Source organism: Ylistrum balloti, unplaced genomic scaffold, assembly GCF_031769215.1.
Source record: "Ylistrum balloti isolate Yb309-2 unplaced genomic scaffold, AGI_CSIRO_Ybal_v1 Utg370226, whole genome shotgun sequence".
Classification (NCBI taxonomy): Eukaryota; Metazoa; Mollusca; class Bivalvia; order Pectinida; family Pectinidae; genus Ylistrum; species Ylistrum balloti.
The window spans coordinates 1,001,284-1,026,213 of NW_026782188.1; the positions used below are offsets into that span (position 1 = coordinate 1,001,284).

The window sequence follows — 24,930 nt, forward strand, 5'->3', positions numbered from 1 at the left end:
TGTTTGTTCACTTGCTGAGTACGTTTTGATGTTTGCTGACTCCCTGAGTATTGAGTACGTTTTGATGTTTGCCGTCTGGCTGAGTATTCAGTACGTTTTGGTGTTTGCTGACTGACTGAGTACGTTTTGGTGTTTGCTGACTGGCCGAGTACATTTTGATGTTTGCTGACTCCCTGAGTATTGAGTACGTTTTGATGTTTGCTGACTGGCTGAGTATTAAGTACGTTTTGGTGTTTGCTGACTGGCTGAGTACGTTTTGGTGTTTGTTTACTGGCTGAGTATTGAGTACGTTTTGGTGTTTGCTGACTCGCTGAATATTGAGTACGTTTTGGTGTTTGCTGACTCGCTGAGTACGTTTTGGTGTTTGTTGACTGGCTGAGTACGTTTTGGTGTTTGCTGACTGGCTGAGTACGTTTTGTTTTTTGGCGACTGGCTGAGTACTTTTTGGTGTTTGTTGACTGGCTGTGTACGTTTTGGTGTTTGCTGACTGGCTGAGTACGTTTTGGTGTTTGCTGACTCGCTATGTATTGAGTACGTTGTGGTGTTTGCTGACTTGCTGAGTATTGAGTACGTTTTGGTGTTTGTTGGCTTGCTGAGTCCGTTTTGGTGTTTGCTGTCTGGCTGTGTACGTTTTGGTGTTTGTTGACTGGCTGAGTACGTTTTGGTGTTTGTTGACTGGCTGAGTACGTTTTGGTGTTTGCTGACTCGCTGAGTATTGAGTACGTTTTGGTGTTTGCTGTCTGGCTGTGTACGTTTTGGTGTTTGTTGACTGGCTGAGTACGTTTTGGTGTTTGTTGACTTGCTGTGTACGTTTTGTTGTTTGCTGACTCGCTTAGTATTGAGTACGTTTTGGTGTTTGCTGACTCGCTGAGTATTGAGTACGTTTTGGTGTTTGCTGACTCGCTGAGTACGTTTTGGTGTTTGCTGACTGGCTGAGTACGTTTTGGTGTTTGTTGACTGGCTGAGTACGTTTTGGTGTTTATTGACTGGCTGAGTACGTTTTGGTGTTTGCTGACTGGCTAAGTATTGAGTACGTTTTGGTGTTTGCTGACTGGCTGAGTACGTTTTGGTGTTTGCTGACTCGCTGAGTATTGAGTACGTTTTGGTGTTTGTTGACTGGCTGAGTACGTTTTGGTGTTTGTTGACTGGCTGAGTACGTTTTGGTGTTTGTTGATACGCTGAGTACGTTTTGGTGTTTGTTGACTCGCTTAGTACCTTTTGATGTTTGCTGACTGGCTGAGTACGTTTTGGTGTTTGCTGACTCGCTGAGTATTGAGTACGTTTTGGTGTTTGCTGACTCGCTGAGTATTGAGTACGTTTTAGTGTTTGCTGACTCGCTGAGTATTGAGTACGTTTTGGTGTTTGTTGACTGGCTGAGTACGTTTTGGTGTTTGTTGAATGGCTGAGTACGTTTTGGTGTTTGCTGACTCGCTGAGTACGTTTTGGTGTTTGCTGACTTGCTGAGTATTGAGTACGTTTTGGTGTTTGTTGGCTTGCTGAGTACGTTTTGGTGTTTGCTCTCTGGCTGTGTACGTTTTGGTGTTTGTTGACTGGCTGAGTATTGAGTACGTTTTGGTGTTTGCTGACTGGCTGAGTATTAAGTACGTTTTGGTGTTTGTTGAATGGCTGAGTACGTTTTGGTGTTTGCTGACTCGCTGAGTACGTTTTGGTGTTTGTTGATTCGCTGAGTACGTTTTGGTGTTTGCTGACTCGCTGAGTACGTTTTGGTGTTTGCTGACTGGCTGAGTATTAAGTATGTTTTGGTGTTTGCTGACTGGCTTAGTACGTTTTGGTGTTTGTTGACTGGCTGAGTACGTTTTGGTGTTTGCTAACTCGCTGAGTACGTTTTGGTGTTTTTGCTGACTGGCTGTGTACGTTTTGGTGTTTGCTGACTGGCTGAGTACGTTTTGGTGTTTGCTGACTCGCTGAGTATTGAGTACGTTTTGGTGTTTGCTGACTCGCTGAGTATTGAGTACGTTTTAGTGTTTGCTGACTCGCTGAGTATTGAGTACGTTTTGGTGTTTGTTGACTGGCTGAGTACGTTTTGGTGTTTGTTGAATGGCTGAGTACGTTTTGGTGTTTGCTGACTCGCTGAGTACGTTTTGGTGTTTGTTGATTCGCTGAGTACGTTTTGGTGTTTGCTGACTCGCTGAGTACGTTTTGGTGTTTGCTGACTGGCTGAGTATTGAGTACGTTTTGGTGTTTGCTGACTGGCTTAGTACGTTTTGGTGTTTGCTGACTGGCTGAGTACGTTTTGGTGTTTGCTGACTGGCTGAGTACGTTTTGGTGTTTTTGCTGACTGGCTGTGTACGTTTTGGTGTTTGCTGACTGGCTGAGTACGTTTTGGTGTTTGATGACTGGCTGTGTACGTTTTGGTCTTTGCTGACTTGCTGAATGCGTGTTCTGTGTGTTGACTTCCTAAATGCGTTTTGGTGTTCGGTCACTTGCTGGTTGCGAGCACTTTCTGTATTTTGCTGTGTCGTATAACAATACCTTCAGCATATTGGACCATAGTGGTCAGCATGTCCATGACACTGTCAGCTGAACACAACATCTGGTCTAAAGAGTCTTTGCCCACGAACATCTCTATCGTCATGTGGAGGCTGTCCAACTGCTGTGCTAAAGACCTACGTGATAAAAGAAAACACCCGTTCCAACACAGCTTGTCTTAAAGTCTTAAACCAAGTGGTAGAATCTCCAAGCCGACTTTTAGTCCTCAAAGTTTGTTGTAACCTGCACGCACGTTCTCATTGATTCGTCCTACGTTTTTTTAACCATTTCATGTTGAAAAATATAAAATCTGTTTTATTTACAAGTAAGTGACATCAATTGTTTCTGACATATAATTTGATTTTCCTCAGTCGCAACAACATTTTTGTCCCTTAGAATCTTTGTTTCTGAAGGAGCAAACAAAAATTTGTATTGAATGATGATCGTTAGGATATAGATATAGGAGAGGAAGAAAACCCACACACTGAAACTGAACGAGGTCAAAAATGCTTTACCGTTGGTCCATAGGTTGTCCCTCCATTGCAGCCTGAATAGAAGCAGATATGTCGTTAGCCGATTGTCCGGACGTCTGAAAAAGTGCTGCTACTTCAGGATCGATGTCCAACATGTTTGTGATACTGGAGAGATTTCCTAACCCATTACCTAGTAATGCTGTAACGTTCAGATTTCCATCTGAAAATATCAAACAGGTTTATGGAAAGAAGCCGCATGGTAGTTAAAGACTACTTACTAAACTAACAATACAAATGTTACCTCGAGATAGGAACAAGCTAATCTAATTCTAAATAAATCCAGTTGTTTAATTCATGAAAAGTGCCAATACTTTCCTGTCATGGTGCCACTACAGTCACTTCAGATCTTACCTGATCCTATGGCGCCCGCCGCTGATTTAATTTGATCTGCCAAGTTCATGATTGTCTGCCAGTCCGTGAAATTTGGAGCGAAATTTCGTATAATGGGGTCTAGGAACATCAGCAATTCGTCAATGCTGCAACACACAAACAACACTCTCACGGAAAGGGCATCGTAAGAACATAATTGTAAACTAAAGCTACACTGCAAAACACGAACGAGACGGTAAAATTAAAACTACACTGCCAAACATGAACGAAAGGGTAATTTTTTAACTACACAGAAAAACAAGAGGCCCATGGGTCCTAACGGTCACCTGAGGTCTTCCTGTCTTTAGACAGTTTTAGAACCTGTTCATCAGTCCCAGCGATATTTGGCCTCTGTGACATTAAAAGTGGGCCAAGACCATTCATTTCTACACACTTGGTTGTCCTTCAACCCAACATGCTACAAGCCCAATATCAGCACCACGTGCCTTTTGATTATTGAGAAGAAATCGCTTAAAGATTTCAACACATTTGACACATGTGACCCTAAAAGTGCCTTTTTTTATTAAGAAAATCATTTAAACATATAAATATATTGGACACCTGTAACATTGAAAGTGGGTCAAGGTCATTCACTTCGACACACTTTGTAGGTAGGTCATTATCCCATCATGCTATAGACTCAATATCAGCACTCTTAGTCTTTTGGTTATTCAGAAGAAGTCATTGAAAAAGCTTTTTTTTAATTTGAGGTAAATAATATGAAAGAAACTTCATCCGAGCATACTACAGGCCCAATATCAGCAATCTGGGCATTTTTTATTATTTAGAACTTGTTTGAAGATTTCAACACATTGACCCCAATGACCTTGAAAGAGGGTCAAGTTCGTTTATTTTGATAAACATGGTAACCCAAAATGCTGTGGACCTAATATCAGAATTCTGGGCCTTTTGGTTATTAAGGAAATAGAAAAAGAATGTCGAAAATATCAATCGTTCACGAAGCACGACGGATGACGCCGGACAAAAGGCGACCTCAAAAACTTTAACAATAAAACTACACAAATAAGTCACATACAAATAGAACTGTAACACTAAAGTACACAGCTTGAACACAAATAAGTCACATACAAATAGAACTGTAACACTAAAGTACACAGCTTGAACACAAATAAGTCACATACAAATAGAACTGTAACACTAAACTACACAGCTTGAACACAAATAAGTCACACACAAATAGAACTGTAACACTAAACTACACAGCTTGAACACAAATAAGTCACACACAAATAGAACTGTAACACTAAAGTACACAGCTTGAACACAAATAAGTCACATACAAATAGAACTGTAACACTAAACTACACAGCTTGAACACAAATAAGTCACATACAAATAGAACTGTAACACTAAACTACACAGCTTGAACACAAATAAGTCACATACAAATAGAACTGTAACACTAAACTACACAGCTTGAACACAAATAAGTCACACACAAATAGAACTGTAACACTAAAGTACACAGCTTGAACACAAATAAGTCACATACAAATAGAACTGTAACACTAAACTACACAGCTTGAACGCAAATAAGTCACATACAAATAGAACTGTAACACTAAACTACACAGCTTGAACACAAATAAGTCACATGCAAATAGAACTGTAACACTAAAGTACACAGCTTGAACACAAATAAGTCACATACAAATAGAACTGTAACACTAAACTACACAGCTTGAACACAAATAAGACAAAAGGCGACCTCAAAAACTGTAACAATAAAACTACACAAATAAGTCACGTACAAATAGAACTGTAACACTAAAGTACACAGCTTGAACACAAATAAGTCACACACAAATAGAACTGTAACACTAAACTACACAGCTTGAACACAAATAAGTCACACACAAATAGAACTGTAACACTAAAGTACACAGCTTGAACACAAATAAGTCACATACAAATAGAACTGTAACACTAAACCACACAGCTTGAACACAAATAAGTCACACACAAATAGAACTGTAACACTAAACTACACAGCTTGAACACAAATAAGTCACATACAAATAGAACTGTAACACTAAAGTACACAGCTTGAACACAAATAAGTCACACACAAAGCCCACTTTTCATCTATGTACCGCATTCAATGATACAATGGTCGACATGTAATATGTAGATCTTCAGTAACTACATTATTTGCCACATAATGTAAACACCAGGTGAACAGAAATAGAACATTACTATATATATATATATGTTTCTTATATACCATCACTGACATAATAACTAAGGTTCAGTTGCCTAAAGCTTGGTTAGAGTCAACCAGGTGTTAACTTTTCATTTCAAACATGGCTGAAACAAAATTGTGAAAATTCTTTATCATTTCACAGCTGAAGATTGGCAGAGACTCCTTGTCTCAAACATTCATCAATTATATGTTTGACATAATGATTACCTGGAATTCTTATCGCTAATTACTTTTACAAACCTCGCCAACATCAAAGCGTTAGAGCTTATATATCATACCTTGATGCCTCAAACGATTGCACCTGTGTGACGAGGCCTGGAAGTTTCGTCATCAAGGAAGGAAGTTCCTGCAACATCGACATCGAGGAAAACATGCTCCCGAGAGATGAGGTTCCCGACAGGACGTCTACCATTGAAGCGATATCCTCCATAGCATCTCCCAATTCATACGTCTGTGTCAATGATGTGAGGGCTTTCGCCTGAAATGATCAAACAAGGATACAGAATTGTTCGTCAAATATTGGTCTATAAATTGTTAAATCTCATAGGATACTACACATAGAGGTATCTCCATCATACGAGAGCTGATTGATAAGTTGTGACCTCATATTTAAACGTTTGACTTTTTGAGGACATATAACATTACTTTTTCAACATAATTCCCTTCAGTATCCATACACTTTTGTCAGTGATGTTTAAGGGCCTTTTTAAAGAAGTCCTTGTCATAACCGTTCAGAAAGTCTTCCACTAATATACGACGTCATCATCTGACCGAAAGTGGATACCGGAAGTGGCCTTTTTCAATTTTGGAAACAGATGAAAGTCTGATGGCGCGAGATCAGGCGAATGAGGCGTATGCTCAGTAATTCAATGTCACAGTCGTTAATGGTAACCATGGCGATGCCAGACTTGTGAACAGGAGCATTGTCCTGGTGGAACAACACACCTTTACTGAGTTTTGAGTGATGCATAATATGTGTCATTGAATGTTTTAGGAAGATAATCAGCCATCAGACTACCATTAGCATCCCAGAAACCCGAGGCTATAACCTCTCCAGCTGATGGAACAATCTTGTTTTGCGGGGGTGAACTATGATGATTGCATTGTTGTTCTTTGGCATTTGGGCTAAAATGATGGACCCAAGTTTCATTCATATTCACAAACCTATGAAGAAAGTTAGTAGGATCTGTTCCTGATAGGATCAGATTGGCACGCGACAAAATCCGCCTCGTGTGCTTCTGATTAACATACATGTAATTAGGGTGTAACGAAAAGAACCCTGGCAGTGTAAATGCTTTATAACACTCTCAAGGTAAAGGGACACTCTATTTATCAATTTCATTCACAAGTCAATGAATATGAAAGCGTATAGTTGTCGCATGCTTAATAATTATTTATTGAACAAAAATATACGTTACATTTAGTATTTATGTTGTTTAGCTGTCTTCTAATTTATATCACGCGAGTCAGGGAAATATCAAATTAATTGGGTCAGAACTGTTTCTTATTTTCAGAACTGTAGGAGAAAAGATCAAGGTATTTACAAGTAAAGAAATCTCAATATCCGATCTGTTTTATAGATGGATTATTTCCTGGTCTGAAGTGTTTGACTGCAGCAGATTTGTGTGTGTTATTAAAACACCAGCATTTCTTTTGTGGAATCTCAAAACCTTCCTTTTCCAGTACCTTCGCAAATATTTCATTGCCCTTATATATACGTATGGCATGTAAAAATCCAATTACATTCAACCGAATGATATCCTATACTTGTAAATATTATTTAACTTGGCGGTAAAGTCTGTGTGTTTATATCATGGCATGTTTAAAGACATGTCCCCATACAAACTTTCGTTTGTTTAGCAGGAGTAAAACAAGACGAATGGATATGTACTTATACTTAATTCAACATCTGTTCATATTTACAACTTCTCTCCCATAACACACAATCTATACAAAATGTAAATCTCCCAGACACATAAGTGATTGAGAACAGAGAGTCGATTAGATTGTTGTATGTTAATCGATCTATTGATCAGCCAACAATGCTATAATTACATAACGCCAGGTGATGTTCAATGTCCTCTTGATTCATACCGTCAAACTGGGTTAAATGGGAGATTTTAAAGTTAAAGGTGATATTTTAAAGTGATAAATAACACTGAAGACCTAACAATACTCTCCCCAAGTCTCATCATTATGTACATAACCCTCCCGCGGTACTAGTAAAACTCTCCCCAAGTCTAGTCCCGATGTCCATGACACTCTCGTAGGACTAGTAGTCACACCAGTTTAAAATAAAAGGTGTTTTTCCTGCTTTATTTTGATAAGAACTGTTGTTACTATCTAAAACCTTCGTATTAATATTAGAAATAACACAGCATTTCAATGTTGTGAAATGATTAAAAGGGTTGGAGTTTTTTTGTTTTAAGTGAACCAGAACAAGTAGATGTGTATCGTTTCTTTGTAGGGCTTCAACTGAATCTTAATGTCAAGAAATTATTATTCTTAGAACAAATTTATGGAAAGTTCGGTCACTAGACTAAGAGGAGAATTACAACAAGGACATGCAGAACAGATTTCAGAAAATACTCCTATACGGTCCTATATAAGTCTAGGGTCCTACCAGAAAAAGCTACTATGAAAAAAAAATATTTATAAAACTGTGTATAATGCATACGAAAATGCAATAATCAGACCAAAATTTCATTAATCTTCTTTAACTTAAGGAAATCCTAACTCACATTACGTAAGTAATGAATCACATTACTAGTGGAAGATAGTACAGAAGACACAAAAGTGAATAACACCTCTTACTAACAAAATAGTTAGGTACAGTAGAGCCAAACAGTGAATGAAATTGTATCATACAGGTGTTTCGTCCTTCTAGGACTCATCAGTGATGCTTGGGATTTAAATCATGAAGCCTAGAAGGTGAATACGAAAATACAAAGTAATTGAAAGTAAAGTCAAAATCTAGATGGGGATGTAAGCTAGTCCCATATTTCAATAAATTTCAGTTTCTCGATTTGATGAGTTTTCCATCTGGATGGTAGGAGAACAATTTAATTAAATTGTCTTGTCGACAGTGCTTTAATTCTGTAACACCAGTAGGCGATGTTCAACGTGCTCTTTAATTATGTCGATCAGGGTAAAATGAGAGATGTTAAAGTTTTAAACCGATATCACTATAACATTAAAGAACAGGAAGTTATATTGATTTTAAAGATCTATGATGTAATCATTTTAGGCAAGATCTAACCAGAGTTTCGTCTTCACGGAATATTTAGAAACTACCCACAAATCTCAGTTTCTACATCTTAAATCTCATACGAGATGGGAACTCTGCTCGTGCAGGGTTGATGATTCAGATAAACGGCATTGTCTGACGTTAATCAAAACAAGATCATTCTAAGCATGAATTTGTTTGGTCAAGTCACAATGCAAATGAAAAAAATATGTTTTTTCCTATTTACAATGAGAATATGAAAATGTGAAATCTGAATAAACAGTTGTTGTATAATGAAAATGAGAAATCTGAATAAACAGTTGTTGTATAATGAAAATGTGAAATCTGAACAAACAGTTGTTGTATAATGAAAATGTGAAATCTGAATAAACAGTTGTTGTATAATGAAAATGTGAAATCTGAATAAACAGTTGTTGTATAATGAAAATGTGAAATCTGAATAAACAGTTGTTGTATAATGAAAATGTGAAATCTGAATAAACAGTTGTTGTATAATGAAAATGTGAAATCTGAATAAACAGTTGTTGTATAATGAAAATGTGAAATCTGAATAAACAGTTGTTGTATAATGAAAATGTGAAATCTGAATAAACAGTTGTTGTATAATGAAAATGTGAAATCTGAATAAACAGTTGTTGTATAATGAAAATGTGAAATCTGAATAAACAGTTGTTGTATAATGAAAATGTGAAATCTGAATAAACAGTTGTTGTATAATGAAAATGTGAAATCTGAATAAACAGTTGTTGTATAATGAAAATGTGAAATCTGAATAAACAGTTGTTGTATAATGAAAATGTGAAATCTGAATAAACAGTTGTTGTATAATGAAAATGTGAAATCTGAATAAACAGTTGTTGTATAATGAAAATGTGAAATCTGAATAAACAGTTGTTGTATAATGAAAATGTGAAATCTGAATAAACAGTTGTTGTATAATGAAAATGTGAAATCTGAATAAACAGTTGTTGTATAATGAAAATGTGAAATCTGAATAAACAGTTGTTGTATAATGAAAATGAGAAATAAAATAAACCTACTCTAAAGGAATCAAAATTTATCGTTTCAAACCAGCAATAAAAAAACACGAATAAATCACTTACAAAGTTGTAAGGTATGTAATGGAGCCTAGGACGTGAGTCGTTAAATGATAAAAATGTTTTATGACAAGTACATTGCTATCACTATCACACCGTTAACAGATACATGATCACAGAATTACATATGTCACCAAAACCACATTAAAAAACTATCTTATCCAATTCTCTTTCCTAAATTATACACCGTCAGTCATATCCTGTAAATTATACACCGTCAATCATATCCTGTAATTTATACACCGTCAATCATATCCTGTAAATTATACACCGTCAATCATATCCTGTAAATTATACACCGTCAATCATACCCAGTAAATTATACACCGTCAATCATATCCTGTAAATTATACACCGTCAATCATATCCTGTAATTTATACACCGTCAATCATACCCAGTAAATTATACACCGTCAATCATATCCTGTAAATTATACACCGTCAATCATATCCTGTAAATTATACACCGTCAATCATATCCTGTAAATTATACACCGTCAATCATACCCAGTAAATTATACACCGTCAATCATGTCCTGTAAATTATACACCGTCAATCATACCCAGTAAATTATACACCGTCAATCATATCCAGTAAATTATACACCGTCAATCATGTCCTGTAAATTATACACCGTCAATCATGTCCTGTAAATTATACACCGTCAATCATATCCTGTAAATTATACACCGTCAATCATATCCTGTAAATTATACACCGTCAATCATACCCAGTAAATTATACACCGTCAATCATGTCCTGTAAATTTCACATCATTAATCATACCCTGTTACTCAGCAGACAACTTACCGATCTTATGATTGCGGCTATATCTAGCTGTGACTGGACCATATCCGTAATGGCTGGTATCTTCTCCGTGTCAATAGCACAGAGCTCCTCCGAAATTTGATCAACGTTGACACTCTTATCAAAAATCATGTATTTCTTTAGTTCATCCACGTTACACACGATATAACGTAGGTCTATGCCTCCGATCGATTGGAAAACCTGTAAACAAATTAAAGTACACGTAGGATGAAAGAAAACAAGTCAATAATTACAAGGGGCAACATTTTCCTCGCTTAATCAGTACAAATATCGTTTTTGTTCAGAAATAAAGAAAGGTTATTCCAAAACGTTATAACATTGAAATATATTTTAAATCAAATAATTAAAATTTTGTTCTTTAGAAGTTTCAAAAACGACATGGCATAAATCTACATGATTTTCCGTAGACAAAAGCTGGAACATACTACGGAGCCTAAGGACGACAGGTACGCCAAAATACTCCAAATTACTCAAAAGCTGTAAATAAACTGATGTAGTAATGTCGCCTACCTTTACTACATCAACGTTTGCATTTAGAAACGCGTCAGCTACTTCAGGCGTCATAATCTTCAGCTCCTCAACCAATACACGTTTTACTTTAGCAGTATCCTTTAGGAGATTCTTAACGGTGAACGTATCATTTCCTAAAAAAAAAACAGAAGAAATGTTAATCTATAAATGCATTTCTACCAATATCGACGTGATGCCTAGTATTCATGAATGGTAGTAATTTGGTTCGAGAGGACAGGGTATCCAAGAGAACTGTAATTATATACATCATTGAAACCTTACCGAGAGCCGTGACCAGGCCTTGTTGTATCTTTCCATCAGAACTATTTCTTGGACTAAGAAGTTCATTTAATCCCTTTACTACTTTAACACTGCTTTCCAATGTCTGTAGGGCCTGTACAGACGCGTTGGCTGTTAGATAAGGCTGTAAATCGGACACCAGGGAAGTGAGTCTGGAAAGAGTGAGAGATATAACATTGGGTAAATGAATCACAAATTTAGAGGAATGGTGACAGAACATGTTTAAATGACGTTAGCGTGACATGTTATAAACCATACATTACACTCACAAACGTGAAGTGATACTGGTTAATTAAATCACGTGATACTCATGGAAATCATGTGTTAGCTTGCCATACTATATCATCGCGGTGCGAATATGCTATAGTAATGGGTATTATAAATACACATTTGGATACACCATTACGTCATATAAGGTATTTGATTTTTACAATAATAGTAGAGTATGGAAAGTAAAATGGATTCTGCAACTGATATCAGCCCTATCTAATATGAACTTCTTTTTGTAACTGAGAGTATTTGAGGATGTCTATACGTACTTGGAAGCTGACGTTTGACGTTGCTGCACAGTTTCTTCGGCTTCACAAGGATTCTTAAGACTACACACAGTTGACTGCATGAATGGAAGCATTCCCGCACTGGGCATGGCTCTGTCGGCATAGGAACCTGAATCAAGAATTACAACCAATGGTACTAATCGTAATGTAATATTGCGATAGTGAAAGGTTTTTAAACTAGAGTGTCTTTTCCCGTCCAATCTCCTCTAACCCCGCCCCTCAAAAACAACTCTTTCAACCAACAGCATTGTGACACGAAAATTACAAGAATTTGTGTAATTACAATATCATGTTATTAATTCAAAACTTACATGTGCTTTTTTTATCTCCTGGTGTTCCATGTCTGATAACAGCGACGATGCCGAATATTATCAAAGGCCAAAGTATCTCCAGAAGCAAAATATGCTGGAAAAACACGTTAACATGATGAGTTTATACATGTCGTTTTTCTAAAAACATTTAGACGTATGTCTGTTATAAACGTGTCCTAATTTTATCTAATTCTAAAAACGATCCGATAAATGAAAATTGAGATTTTGGCATTTTTTTTCTATCGAAATTTCTTTAGCCTCCTAATCGGCTTCAAAATTTAGGTCCTTAAAGGAACCAACACGTATACTAACGAGAATCAAACACGTCCAGCTTTATATCGTACAACGGAGCCAACAGGTATACTAACGAGAATCAAACATGTCCAGCTTCATATCTCACAACGGAACCATCAGGTATGCTACCGAACACCAAACACGTCCAGCTTCATATCACACAAAGAAATAGAATATTTATCAATGATATCACCATGACGACCGTAAACTTTCCACCAACTGTACCTTTTGAAAACCTATTTTGTGTTGATATATATATATTTGAAAGTAAAATTTAAAGACTTTTCAAGGTCTTTGTAACCTGTTTTGATAAGTTTTTCGATGATTTCATTCTCGTTTGAAAACGAAAACAAGTCAATTAAAAGAGGGGTACAGTTAGTTCCTGAAATTATGCCAATAGTCTATTGCATGGTTTAACCATCAAACTCGACGAAGTCGTTGTCGACCAGAAACTCGTTATTTTATGATTTTACAATACTGTTATATGATAATCCAACATTCGGACGTGTCTCTGTATTGTTGTCGTAATAAAATATCAGTAAGTATCGTGTATTATTCTTGTTTGTTTAGTTACATAATGTTGTTTATAAATATATATATATAATGGTATAATTTATGTTTTCTGCAAGTTTGCTTTGATAATGAACATGCACATCGTGTCGTTTTTCTCGCACGTCTCAATACTAACACATTAAAAATATATTTTACTTTGTGAAACACTTTACTCATTGAGGTATACAGTATCTAAATATTGTTTACATGTGATACATTTTATAAAACTTTAAGTTAACTCCATCATGATTTTACGAGAATCAAATATTTCTGAAGTATGATACATTTTGTAAAGCTGTTCATGTGTTAAACAGAAAAAAACATATTATTATATGATAACATCTTATAATGCTCGAACGTGACTCCATCATGATTTCACCAGTATTACAATATTATTCATGAACGATACCTTTGAGAAAACTCTCAAATGTAGCTCCTTGAGGTATATGACATTAGCATTATAAAGTACATTTGACATCACTCTTACGTAACGCAGTGGCTTTTAAGGTGTGTAACGGTTGTTATCTGTGTTAAACATCAAGTATCACTTTATCTACGATCTGTATTACAAATCCGGGTGGATATGTTACATACTGATATTGAAATACTGTTTTATTCAAAGAAGGTCCAACAGTAAAAACCTTCCTTAAGGGACCATAACTAGTGTAGATTACAGGACAAGCAGCAAAATCAGATGTGTTATAGAAAACATTGTTTAGTTCTCAATATCACTTTAAGATATATTGATGATGTTTGGTCATTAGATAACATAAATTTTAATATACCACGCCCATCTGAGGTAGTCGTCAGGACTTAAAATCATAGGGACATACGACGTTTACGTACAACGCACCCAACCGTTACATCTCTGCATTTAGCTCAATTACGATATGAATCTCACAGAATGGGGAAGTAGGTTGGTTACTATCGAGAAACTGAACATTTACAAAATGAGAATAATTTCTCTAATCATGGGGCCTGTTGCCGATATCGCGAACTATCATAGATGACGATGAAATACTTAGTATTTCCAGGGATGAAGTTTAATGAAGCCTCGTGAATGTCGATACCAACTCATCACTAGAATTTTCTTTTTCTTGTACGATATGAAGATAGATGTGTTCGATGTTCGTCAGTAGGCCCTTGAGTCTGGTTGTTGTGTGTTACCTGGATTTACCGATATTTACATGCGGACGTCGTCGATTTCATTTTGTACGTTATAAAGAGTTTTTGTGAGTTTGATATATATCTTTTTGTCAAATTTTCTCTTGATGTTTCTGTAAACGTGTGGTTGGATATATCCAGCTTTTCATTATGGCTACCACTTTAAACATTCTATTACATATACATAGAAATGAAATGAACATTTTGCGATGATTTGAAGGTAGTATCAATAAAGAGGTAAGCAAACTTGTAGAAAACGTGAGTTCATGTAAATGCACCTGCACAGCACCGACAGTCGATTTAAATGCGAGAAGTTTTATTTACTAAATCGTTGAAATAAATCCAAATGAAAACCAATTCAGCTAGTTCATATTGACAAACTAAGTCGTCTTTGTATTGCGAAATCTTTCCTGTGTATGATTCAGTGTCATCTTTACCTTCTTATTTACATTCAACAAAGAACTTGCTGTGGGTAGTTACGGATGGATGAATCCGGTTCAATCTTTAACGGGAAGTGTTTTAAACGAAACGTTATGCAATGCATGATGCTCATGTTGCAACACCAAACTGTGATAGCTGATGTGTTTATTAAGATATTTTTAGTCTTAGGTAGTAGAGAATATAACAGGTATATCACTTTTCACTGAGATCTGTTGACTCTCATCCATGAATAGATAATTATGATGTAGGCAAACACTACTTATATTTTCAGTTTCATACTTATTTGATCTCCGTTATAACCATTAATGAACTACTTGTCTGTAAGGTATGCGGTGTAATATTACCACAAGTATAATTATATCAATCAAGGTGCGTGCATTACAACGTTAATTCGTCACTCTAATTATGTGGTCAACAAATTATCAATGACTGTCAGAGATTTACGTCTACACTCAGTGGCTGGCCTGTACATGTTAATTTCAGTGGTTTCACACACAGCAATCCTAGGATGCATATTTGGAATATTTCATCATATAATTGTTTATATCTCAGGACAAAGGGAATCAGACAAAGACTATGACAGCCTCCTTACAATTTAGCAGTAGCTACACACATTATTCGTAATTGCGGATATTTATACCTTATATAATAATTATAATAATTATTATTCTGAAATACAATATACATGAGACAATCATTAGACAATATGTAAAAGATGAATCTCTGAATTAAGAAAATTGTTACATCCACGATACAGGATGTATATTATAAGTCAATTGAGAGTATACATGTTATACAGCATACTTATCCACTGTTGATCTGCTGTAAATTACCTACCGGTTCTCGTCGACGGAGGATGATATTTTTCCATAACAGCTCCTTTAGCTGTCTCAGGACTCCCATGGCAGTTCTAAGTACTGCTTCGAAACTTCAGGTCTACAAAGATATGAACACAACCAAGTTACACGAATACACCTCTGTATACAGATCACCTGCGACAACGTAAATCTAGCTACCACACAGCAATGACTTTAAACATTTATATGGATATTTCGTAATAAATCCAAGTGCAATAGACCGTATCCATCACACACCTGATTTTGAAATAGGACTGTTAGGAGAAATGAACATGAACAAGGAGGAGGATGATGGGTCATTAAAATAATCGACCTCCTCATGTGGCAGGATAATGTGAGCTGTTATAATAGTTACCTGTAATAGTAGACGTCTATCTATTTCAGTAATCTATAGTTAGTGCGGACGGCATCCTATCTCACACTCGGAAACAGTATACTATGGTATGTATACAGGCTCCAACAGCACAAACGGAGGTCTCTACCGCTATCATACATTAATGATTAGGTTACCCAATGTTTCCACACCTCAATGACGTTCTTTAAATTCTGAACTTGGTTAATGAGTTCACAAAGTTTGATGAAATTGATTCGATTTAAAAAAAAATATATGCTTGCAAGCACAGAATTTCATACCTACAACATTTTCGTCGTAAATTGTCATATAGAATCTGTTTTAAAATATATAGCAATAATTGTTACACATGGAATTGACTTCTTGCAATACCAAATGTAACAATACCTAAGAGTGCTATTGATGATGTAAAAATACTTTACCCGCTGTGTTGTTTATTTGTTACATAATAATAGCATATACTATGTCATCACTAGCCATTTGTACTTACTTTCTCGCATCATATATGAGTAAAGTTTCTTTTTCACTCGCTAATCAATTAATTCTTCTTAATGGGAAACTTTAAACGTAAATCCCTTCAACCTGACAGACAAGGACCTGCTTCTGTTACTCTGACAAAATATCTAAACTTCTATGGTTTGTTTCGAACATTTCCCTTCCATATAAGATGTGTCGGATTTCCATTCCTAGTTAAATACTTGATACTAAGAGGCTGATTATAACATTGAAAGTTTATTAAGATGAAACTGTAGAGTTTAATATCATGAAACTTATTTTCAATAATCAGCATTGACATCAAATGTTCTACAATAGTGACCTCGATTTTCACCGCAGAGGTTGGAATTCGTACAAACAATAAACCCGCACACAAACCGTCGTGACACTCCGTATCATAGTCCTTGTCCAGTGCTTTTATTCATGGTTATTGACCAAGAAGAAAAAGAGGGCGCACCCAAACCAGAATGGCAATTAAAAGTCCTTTGAAAGTCTAGTTTATTCCATTCAACATTAATCTTTTTAGAGTTGCTAACCTGTTGGAAACTATAAGAGGTTTTAGAACCATATAAAAAATAAAGCAGTGCTATTGAACATATGTGATCAGAATTTTAAATGAATAATCACTTCAAAGAATAAGGAGTGGCTACTTTTTTTATTTTCTCGGACATCAATTTTACCACGGATAGAGTAACCGTACCTCGTTACAATATACCGATCTCCACCTGGTATCCACCGGTTCAGGTGTCCCAAAAAACCAAACGAGATCAGTGCATGATGCTTCTAGTTGACGGATTTAACTGTACCTTCATCGGTTCAGTTGTGACAGTCCATACTGTCCAATTCTATCAGATTATCACAAAGGTTATAAGCACTCCCCAGATCTCAGTTATTATGGAAAGGCATTCGCCTGTAGCATGCGGCAACCAATCTACCTGAGAAAATCTTTTGAAGTCAGATGATAAATACACAAAAACATGTATGAAAGATTTAAAAAAGAGTTTTAACATACATCTTACAGAACTGAGAATACACAGGGAATGAGGACACGAGGCTAGCGGACAGTCACCAGTGTTGGTGTTATTGAATATAAGATGGACTACCTGGACTACTAACAATTAAAGACGGATGATGATGATGATGATGATGATGATGATGTCATCCACTTGACTTATGTGTTTGCTATTGTCCTGTGCTATATACATGTACTCATAAATCTTGAAAATAAAAGAAAACATACAATATATATATATATACACAGTCGACTGAATGTGTTGTCCTTGGTATGGTGAATATAAACAATGGGCTAATATATACCTTTATACCTTATGTATACCACGTGAATAAACAATGTTATAAACATGAACTTAAAATGTGAACCGTTTCCGACACACAGTTTAGCAGACATACAGTACAGTGTGCTTGTTTTCCTTAAGAACAGTGATGTTTCAGCACGAGTGTGGTGTTAATGTACCGTAAGTATCGACGACAAACAGTTTTCTTCCTGAACCAGAGTGATGAAACAAACTGTTAATTACAACATCTTGATGTACAAATTGTGACATACCCAGACAACAAGTTATGTTCAACCTTCACATAGTGACATGGTTCAGACTACATGTGTAGATTAGATTTACCTTGTAGTGTTAAGTTTCCCCAAACGATGTATAACAACAGGTACCATCACTGCATTTTATGCATCTTTCATTGGCAAGCCAAAGTGGTGCTGTAACTCTACACGATTTCTACTCAAGTTATTGAATTCCCATGTTGTGACGGAGACCGCACCACCCTGGCCGACCTCGGTGAAGATATGGAATTGTTGGAGGAGCAAAAACTTAAGATAAATCATTAATAATGAGGAGATGGTCTTCCCCTTCACTTAAAGTAACCTACCTGTTTAAGGATTCTTCGTTATGCCAGGTGAAGTTAACAGTACTGAATCATTTACGTCAAGGTCGAAGGGAATCTTGTTTGTTATGTTATTAATAGTGACCTAATAAACAAGTACAGATAAGCGGTCAAGAGCACAAGGTGCGAGAGAGATTTCCGAGGGAATAAAACACACTGCAGTGAACGATCCAATTAATTAATAACTCAGTCTCATTTTTAAAGATTTTATCCTACAGATGACATATATTTCCTTACTATTGTTACTTGACATTTTCTTTTTCAGTTCTTTTCTTCGTCTGTAAAAGTTAAATATCAATACATCTTCCATCAAATATTGAGATAAATGAGTTACAATGACAAGATAGAACTTGTAGTTTAGCTGGTATAGACTAGATCAACAGTCGAGTTGCCAATGCTAGTGGTAAAAACACGTTTTGGTATTGTGAAATATCCAGCCCGATTATGAATCCGGTTATGGGTGACCTACAAAATTTCAGAGAATAAGGTTAGTGTTTTCAGTTAGTAACTTGTCTAAGGTGTCTGTGACTGCAAAACAGAAGGGAAAAAATAAACGATCATAAAGATATGCAAGGTTTTTGATAAGTAATTAAGACAAGACAAAAATGAAAACTGCCGACAAACCAATAAAAATATAAAGTGTCATAAAGCACCAGAAAATTTTCAAAAAATTTACAAAAAAGGAAAAGAAATCAATACAAGGTTTTTGATTCTCCTAAAAGGAAAACTATAGAAATTAAAGCATCAACACTTTTTGCTAATCCACGAAAATTATATAACTAACCAATCAGGAGTTTTGTAGAAAAGATAAGAATGTTAAGATAACAACATGTACGTGATATAAATCTATATACGTTACGTCCATTGTAAATCTAAAAATAGCACGATATGAAAAACGGTATTGATCTTAAGAACTTTTTCGAGTATTTAAAGTATCGCACTTGTTCTAGGCCATGTGATGAATTTAGTATGCGAGGACAGAAAAGACCAAGGTAATTAAGGTCGGTGTGTATTGTCGGGCTTGGCTTGTCATGTGATAATGAGGTAACCCGAACTCTTCAGCTAACTTTAGCGGGCACATTCTCGGTCATGAGTAAACAAGTGGATCTCATACCATGTACTAGTAAACCGATAGCTGCTTATAGACATTATTACAGGACCTGACAGTACTGTACTTACAGAAAGATGTGACAAGGGAGACATGACATGTTTTTTCCTTCATTTAAATCCAAATGTTAGGTAGATATTTGTCCCAGAGGTAGTAATAATACTCGTATAAGCCTGGACACACGTGGTCCAAAATATCAAAACTGATCACTGAACCGTCACTGTCCTTCCTTGTAATGGTATTAATGAGAGGAAGTTTGTCCGAATTAGGGCGATGTTCTATCGAATTTTTATATCGATCTGGAGTCGAAGGATAGAGTTTATTAATAAATGGAATGTATTGGAGGGATAAACTAGGGATAAACTAGGATCTGTAATCAGATTAAGGATGGAATATGATTTTGTAAAACAGGAACAATATTGTTAGTAATTGTGGTATCCCTCTGATTCGTGCACGAGAAACTACGGATATGAAACTAAGAGCGTATCGCCAACAAAGTTTACATAAAGGACAATGTCACGATTCTATAAGAAAACATGTCAACAATAACTACCATGCAAATATTGCTTGTATAAGTAAAGGCTTGGCACGCAAACACGTAACGTATCTGGTAAACCAGTTATAGCTACCCACCTAGCCAAATACCTACCTCTAAATCATTTATAGCTTACCATCTACACTAATGCCTACCTCTAAACCAGCTATAGCTACCCGCCTACCCAAAAACCTACCTGTAAACCAGTTATAGTTTGCCATCTACACTAATACCTACCTCTAAACCAGTTATAGCTGCTCACCTTCCCAAATACCTACCTGTAAACCAGTTATAGCTGCTCACCTAACCTAATATCTACCTCTAAACCATTTATACATGTAGCTGCCTAAATACTACATTATTACTTACCTTTAAACAGTTGTAGCTGTCCACATACAGTCTAAACATGCTATACTATCCCACGTCATAATGGTTACCTCTAAACCAGCAACATATGTCTATTTGTCCTAATAACTAAATCTCAATAAATTATAATTACAAATTTCTCTGATAACTACATCTAAATCATTAACAGTGAAGTTTTACCCTAACAGCTTTCACTAAACCAGTTATAGCTAGCCCTATCAAAACAGATACCACTTAATCAGTTATAACTACACTTAACCCTAATATATTTCACTAAACCAGTTATAACTACACTAACCCTAACAGCTTTCATTAAACCAGTTATAACTACACTAACCCTAACAGCTTTCACTAAACACGTTATAACTACACTTAACCCTAACAGCTTTCACTAAACCAGTTATAACTACACTAACCCTAATAGCTTTCACTAAACCAGTTATAACTACACTAACCCTAACACCTTTCACTAAACCAGTTATAACTACACTAACCCTAACAGCTTTCACTAAACCAGTTATAACTACACTTAACCCTAATAGCTTTCACTAAACCAGTTATAACTACACTAACCCTAACAGCTTTCACTAAACCAGTTATAGCTAGCCCTATCGGAACAGATACCACTTAATCAGTTATAACTACACTAACCCTAACAGCTTTCACTAAATCAGTTATAACTACACTAACCCTAACAGCTTTCACTAAACCAGTTATAGCTAGCCTTATCAGAACAGATACCACTAAACCAGTTATAACTACACTAACCCTAACAGCGTTCACTAAACCAGTTATAACTACACTAACCCTAATAGCTTTCACTAAACCAGTTATAACTACACTAACCCTAACAGCTTTCACTAAACCAGTTATAACTACACTAACCCTAACAGCTTTCACTAAACCAGTTATAACTACACTAACCCTAACAGCTTTCACTAAACCAGTTATAACTACACTAACCCTAACAGCTTTCACTAAACCAGTTATAACTACACTAACCCTAACAGCTTTCACTAAACCAGTTATAACTACACTAACCCTAACAGCTTTCACTAAACCAGTTATAACTACACTAACCCTAACAGCTTTCACTAAACCAGTTATAACTACACTTAACCATAATAGTTTTCATTAAACCAGTTATAACTACACTAACCCTAACTACTTTCACTAAACCAAACCAGTTATAACTACACTAACCCTAACAGCTTTCACTTAATCAGTTATAACTACACTAACCCTAACAGCTTTCACTAAACCAGTTATAACTACACTAACCCTAACAGCTTTCACTAAACCAGTTATAACTACACTAACCCTAACAGATACCACTTAATCAGTTATAACTACACTTAACCCTAATAGCTTTCACTAAACCAGTTATAACTACACTAACCCTAACAGCTTTCACTAAACCAGTTATAACTACACTTAACCATAATAGTTTTCACTAAACCAGTTATAACTGCACTAACCCTAACTACTTTCACTAAACCAGTTATAGCTAGCCCTATCAGAACAGATACCACTTAATCAGTTATAACTACACTTAACCCTAATAGCTTTCACTAAACCAGTTATAACTACACTAACCCTAACAGCTTTCACTAAACCAGTTATAACTACACTAACCCTAACAGCTTTCACTAAACCAGTTATAACTACACTAACCCTAACAGCTTTCACTAAATCAGTTATAACTACACTAACCCTAACAGCTTTCACTAAACCAGTTATAACTACACTAACCCTAACAGCTTTCACTAAACCAGTTATAACTACACTAACCCTAACAGCTTTCACTAAATCAGTTATAACTACACTAACCCTAACAGCTTTCACTAAACCAGTTATAGCTAGCCTTATCAGAACAGATACCACTAAAGCTGTTATAACTACACTTAACCCTAATAGCTTAACCAGTTATAACTTAACCCTAAACCAGTTATAACTACACTAACCCTAACAGCTTTCACTAAACCAGTTATACTACACTAACCCTAGCTTTCACTAAACCAGTTATAACTTAATCCTAACCCTAACAGCTTTCACTAAACCAGTTATAACTACACTAACCCTAACAGCTTTCACTAAACCAGTTATAACTGCACTAACCCTAACAGCTTTCACTAAACCAGTTATAACTACACTAACCCTAACAGCTTTCACTAAACCAGTTATAACTACACTAACCCTAACAGATACCACTAAACCAGTTATAACTACACTTAACCCTAACAGCTTTCACTAAACCAGTTATAGCTACACTAACCGTAATAGCTTTCACTAAACCAGTTATAACTACACTAACCCTAACAGCTTTCACTAAACCAGTTATAGCTAGCCCTATCAGAACAGATACCACTTAATCAGTTATAACTACACTTAACCCTAACAGCTTTCACTAAACCAGTTATAACTACACTAACCCTAATAGCTTTCACTAAACCAGTTATAACTACACTAACCCTAACAGCTTTCACTAAACCAGTTATAGCTAGCCCTATCAGAACTAACTACACTAACCCTAACAACTAAACCAGTTATAACTACACTAACCCTAACAGCTTTCACTAAACCAGTTATAGCTAGCCCTATCAGAACAGATACCACTAAATCTGTTATAACTACACTTAACCCTAATAGCTTTCACTAAACCAGTTATAGCTAGCCTTATCAGAACAGATACCACTAAACCAGTTATAACTACACTTAACCCTAATAGCTTTCACTAAACCAGTTATAACTACACTAACCCTAACAGCTTTCACTAAACCAGTTATAGCTAGCCCTATCAGAACAGATACCACTTAATCAGTTATAACTACACTAACCCTAACAGCTTTCACTAAACCAGTTATAACTACACTAACCCTAACAGCTTTCACTAAACCAGTTATAACTGCACTAACCCTAACAGCTTTCACTAAACCAGTTATAACTACACTAACCCTAACAGCTTTCACTAAACCAGTTATAACTACACTAACCCTAACAGCTTTCACTAAACCAGTTATAACTGCACTAACCCTAACAGCTTTCACTAAACCAGTTATAACTACACAGCCCTATCAGAACAGATACCACTCACTAAACCAGTTATAACTACACTAACCCTAATAAACCAGCTTTCAGCTTTCACTAAATCAGTTATAACTACACTAACCCTAATAGCTTTCACTAAACCAGTTATAACTACACTAACCCTAACAGCTTTCACTAAACCAGTTATAACTACACTAACCCTAACAGCTTTCACTAAACCAGTTATAGTTTCACTAAATCAGTTATAACTACACTAACCCTAACAGCTTTCACTACCAGTTATAACTACACTTAACCCTAATAAGCTTTCACTAAACCAGTTATAACCCTAGCTTTACTAAACCAGTTATAACTATCTGTTATAACTAAGATACCACTAAACCAGTTATAACTACACTAACTCACTAAACCAGTTATAACTACACTAACCCTAACAGCTTTCACTAAACCAGTTATAGCTAGCCTTATCAGAACAGATACCACTAAAGCTGTTATAACTACACTTAACCCTAATAGCTTTCACTAAACCAGTTATAGCTAGCCTTATCAGAACAGATACCACTAAACCAGTTATAACTACACTAACCCTAACACCTTTCACTAAACCAGTTATAACTACACTAACCCTAACAGCTTTCACTAAACCAGATATAGCTAGCCCTATCAGAACAGATACCACTTAATCAGTTATAACTACATTTAACCCTAACAGCTTTCACTAAATCAGTTATAACTACACTAACCCTAACAGCTTTCACTAAACCAGTTATAACTACACTAACCCTAACAGCTTTCACTAAACCAGTTATAACTACACTAACCCTAATAGCTTTCACTAAACCAGTTATAACTACACTAACCCTAACAGCTTTCACTAAACCAGTTATAACTACACTAACCCTAACAGCTTTCACTAAACCAGTTATAACTACACTAACCCTAATAGCTTTCACTAAACCAGTTATAACTACACTAACCCTAACAGCTTTCACTAAACCAGTTATAGCTAACCCTATCAGAACAGATACCACTTAATCAGTTATAACTACACTTAACCCTAATAGCTTTCACTAAACCAGTTATAACTACACTTAACCCTAATAGCTTTCACTAAACCAGTTATAACTACACTAACCCTAATAGCTTTCACTAAACCAGTTATAGCTAGCCTTATCAGAACAGATACCACTAAATCTGTTATAACTACACTTAACCCTAATAGCTTTCACTAAACCAGTTATAACTACACTAACCCTAACAGCTTTCACTAAACCAGTTATAACTACACTAACCCTAATAGCTTTCACTAAACCAGTTATAACTACACTAACCCTAATAGC

General features: G+C 35.9%; 1 protein-coding gene across 1 annotated transcript in view; it reads right to left on the bottom strand.

Moving 5' to 3' along the window:
* LOC132551915 (uncharacterized) overlaps positions 1–15,821 on the bottom strand; it is an 80,027-nt gene extending 64,206 nt beyond the window's left edge. Inside the window, exons 1-10 of the mRNA XM_060216059.1 lie at positions 15,756–15,821; positions 12,468–12,561; positions 12,139–12,265; positions 11,582–11,751; positions 11,300–11,433; positions 10,772–10,969; positions 5,895–6,094; positions 3,375–3,499; positions 3,006–3,183; positions 2,494–2,627 (exon numbers count right to left, since the gene is read on the bottom strand). Coding sequence (XP_060072042.1) covers positions 2,494–2,627; positions 3,006–3,183; positions 3,375–3,499; positions 5,895–6,094; positions 10,772–10,969; positions 11,300–11,433; positions 11,582–11,751; positions 12,139–12,265; positions 12,468–12,561; positions 15,756–15,821 — 1,426 coding nt within the window. The remainder of the gene's footprint in view (positions 1–2,493; positions 2,628–3,005; positions 3,184–3,374; positions 3,500–5,894; positions 6,095–10,771; positions 10,970–11,299; positions 11,434–11,581; positions 11,752–12,138; positions 12,266–12,467; positions 12,562–15,755) is intronic.
* Positions 15,822–24,930: the final 9,109 nt, after the last annotated feature.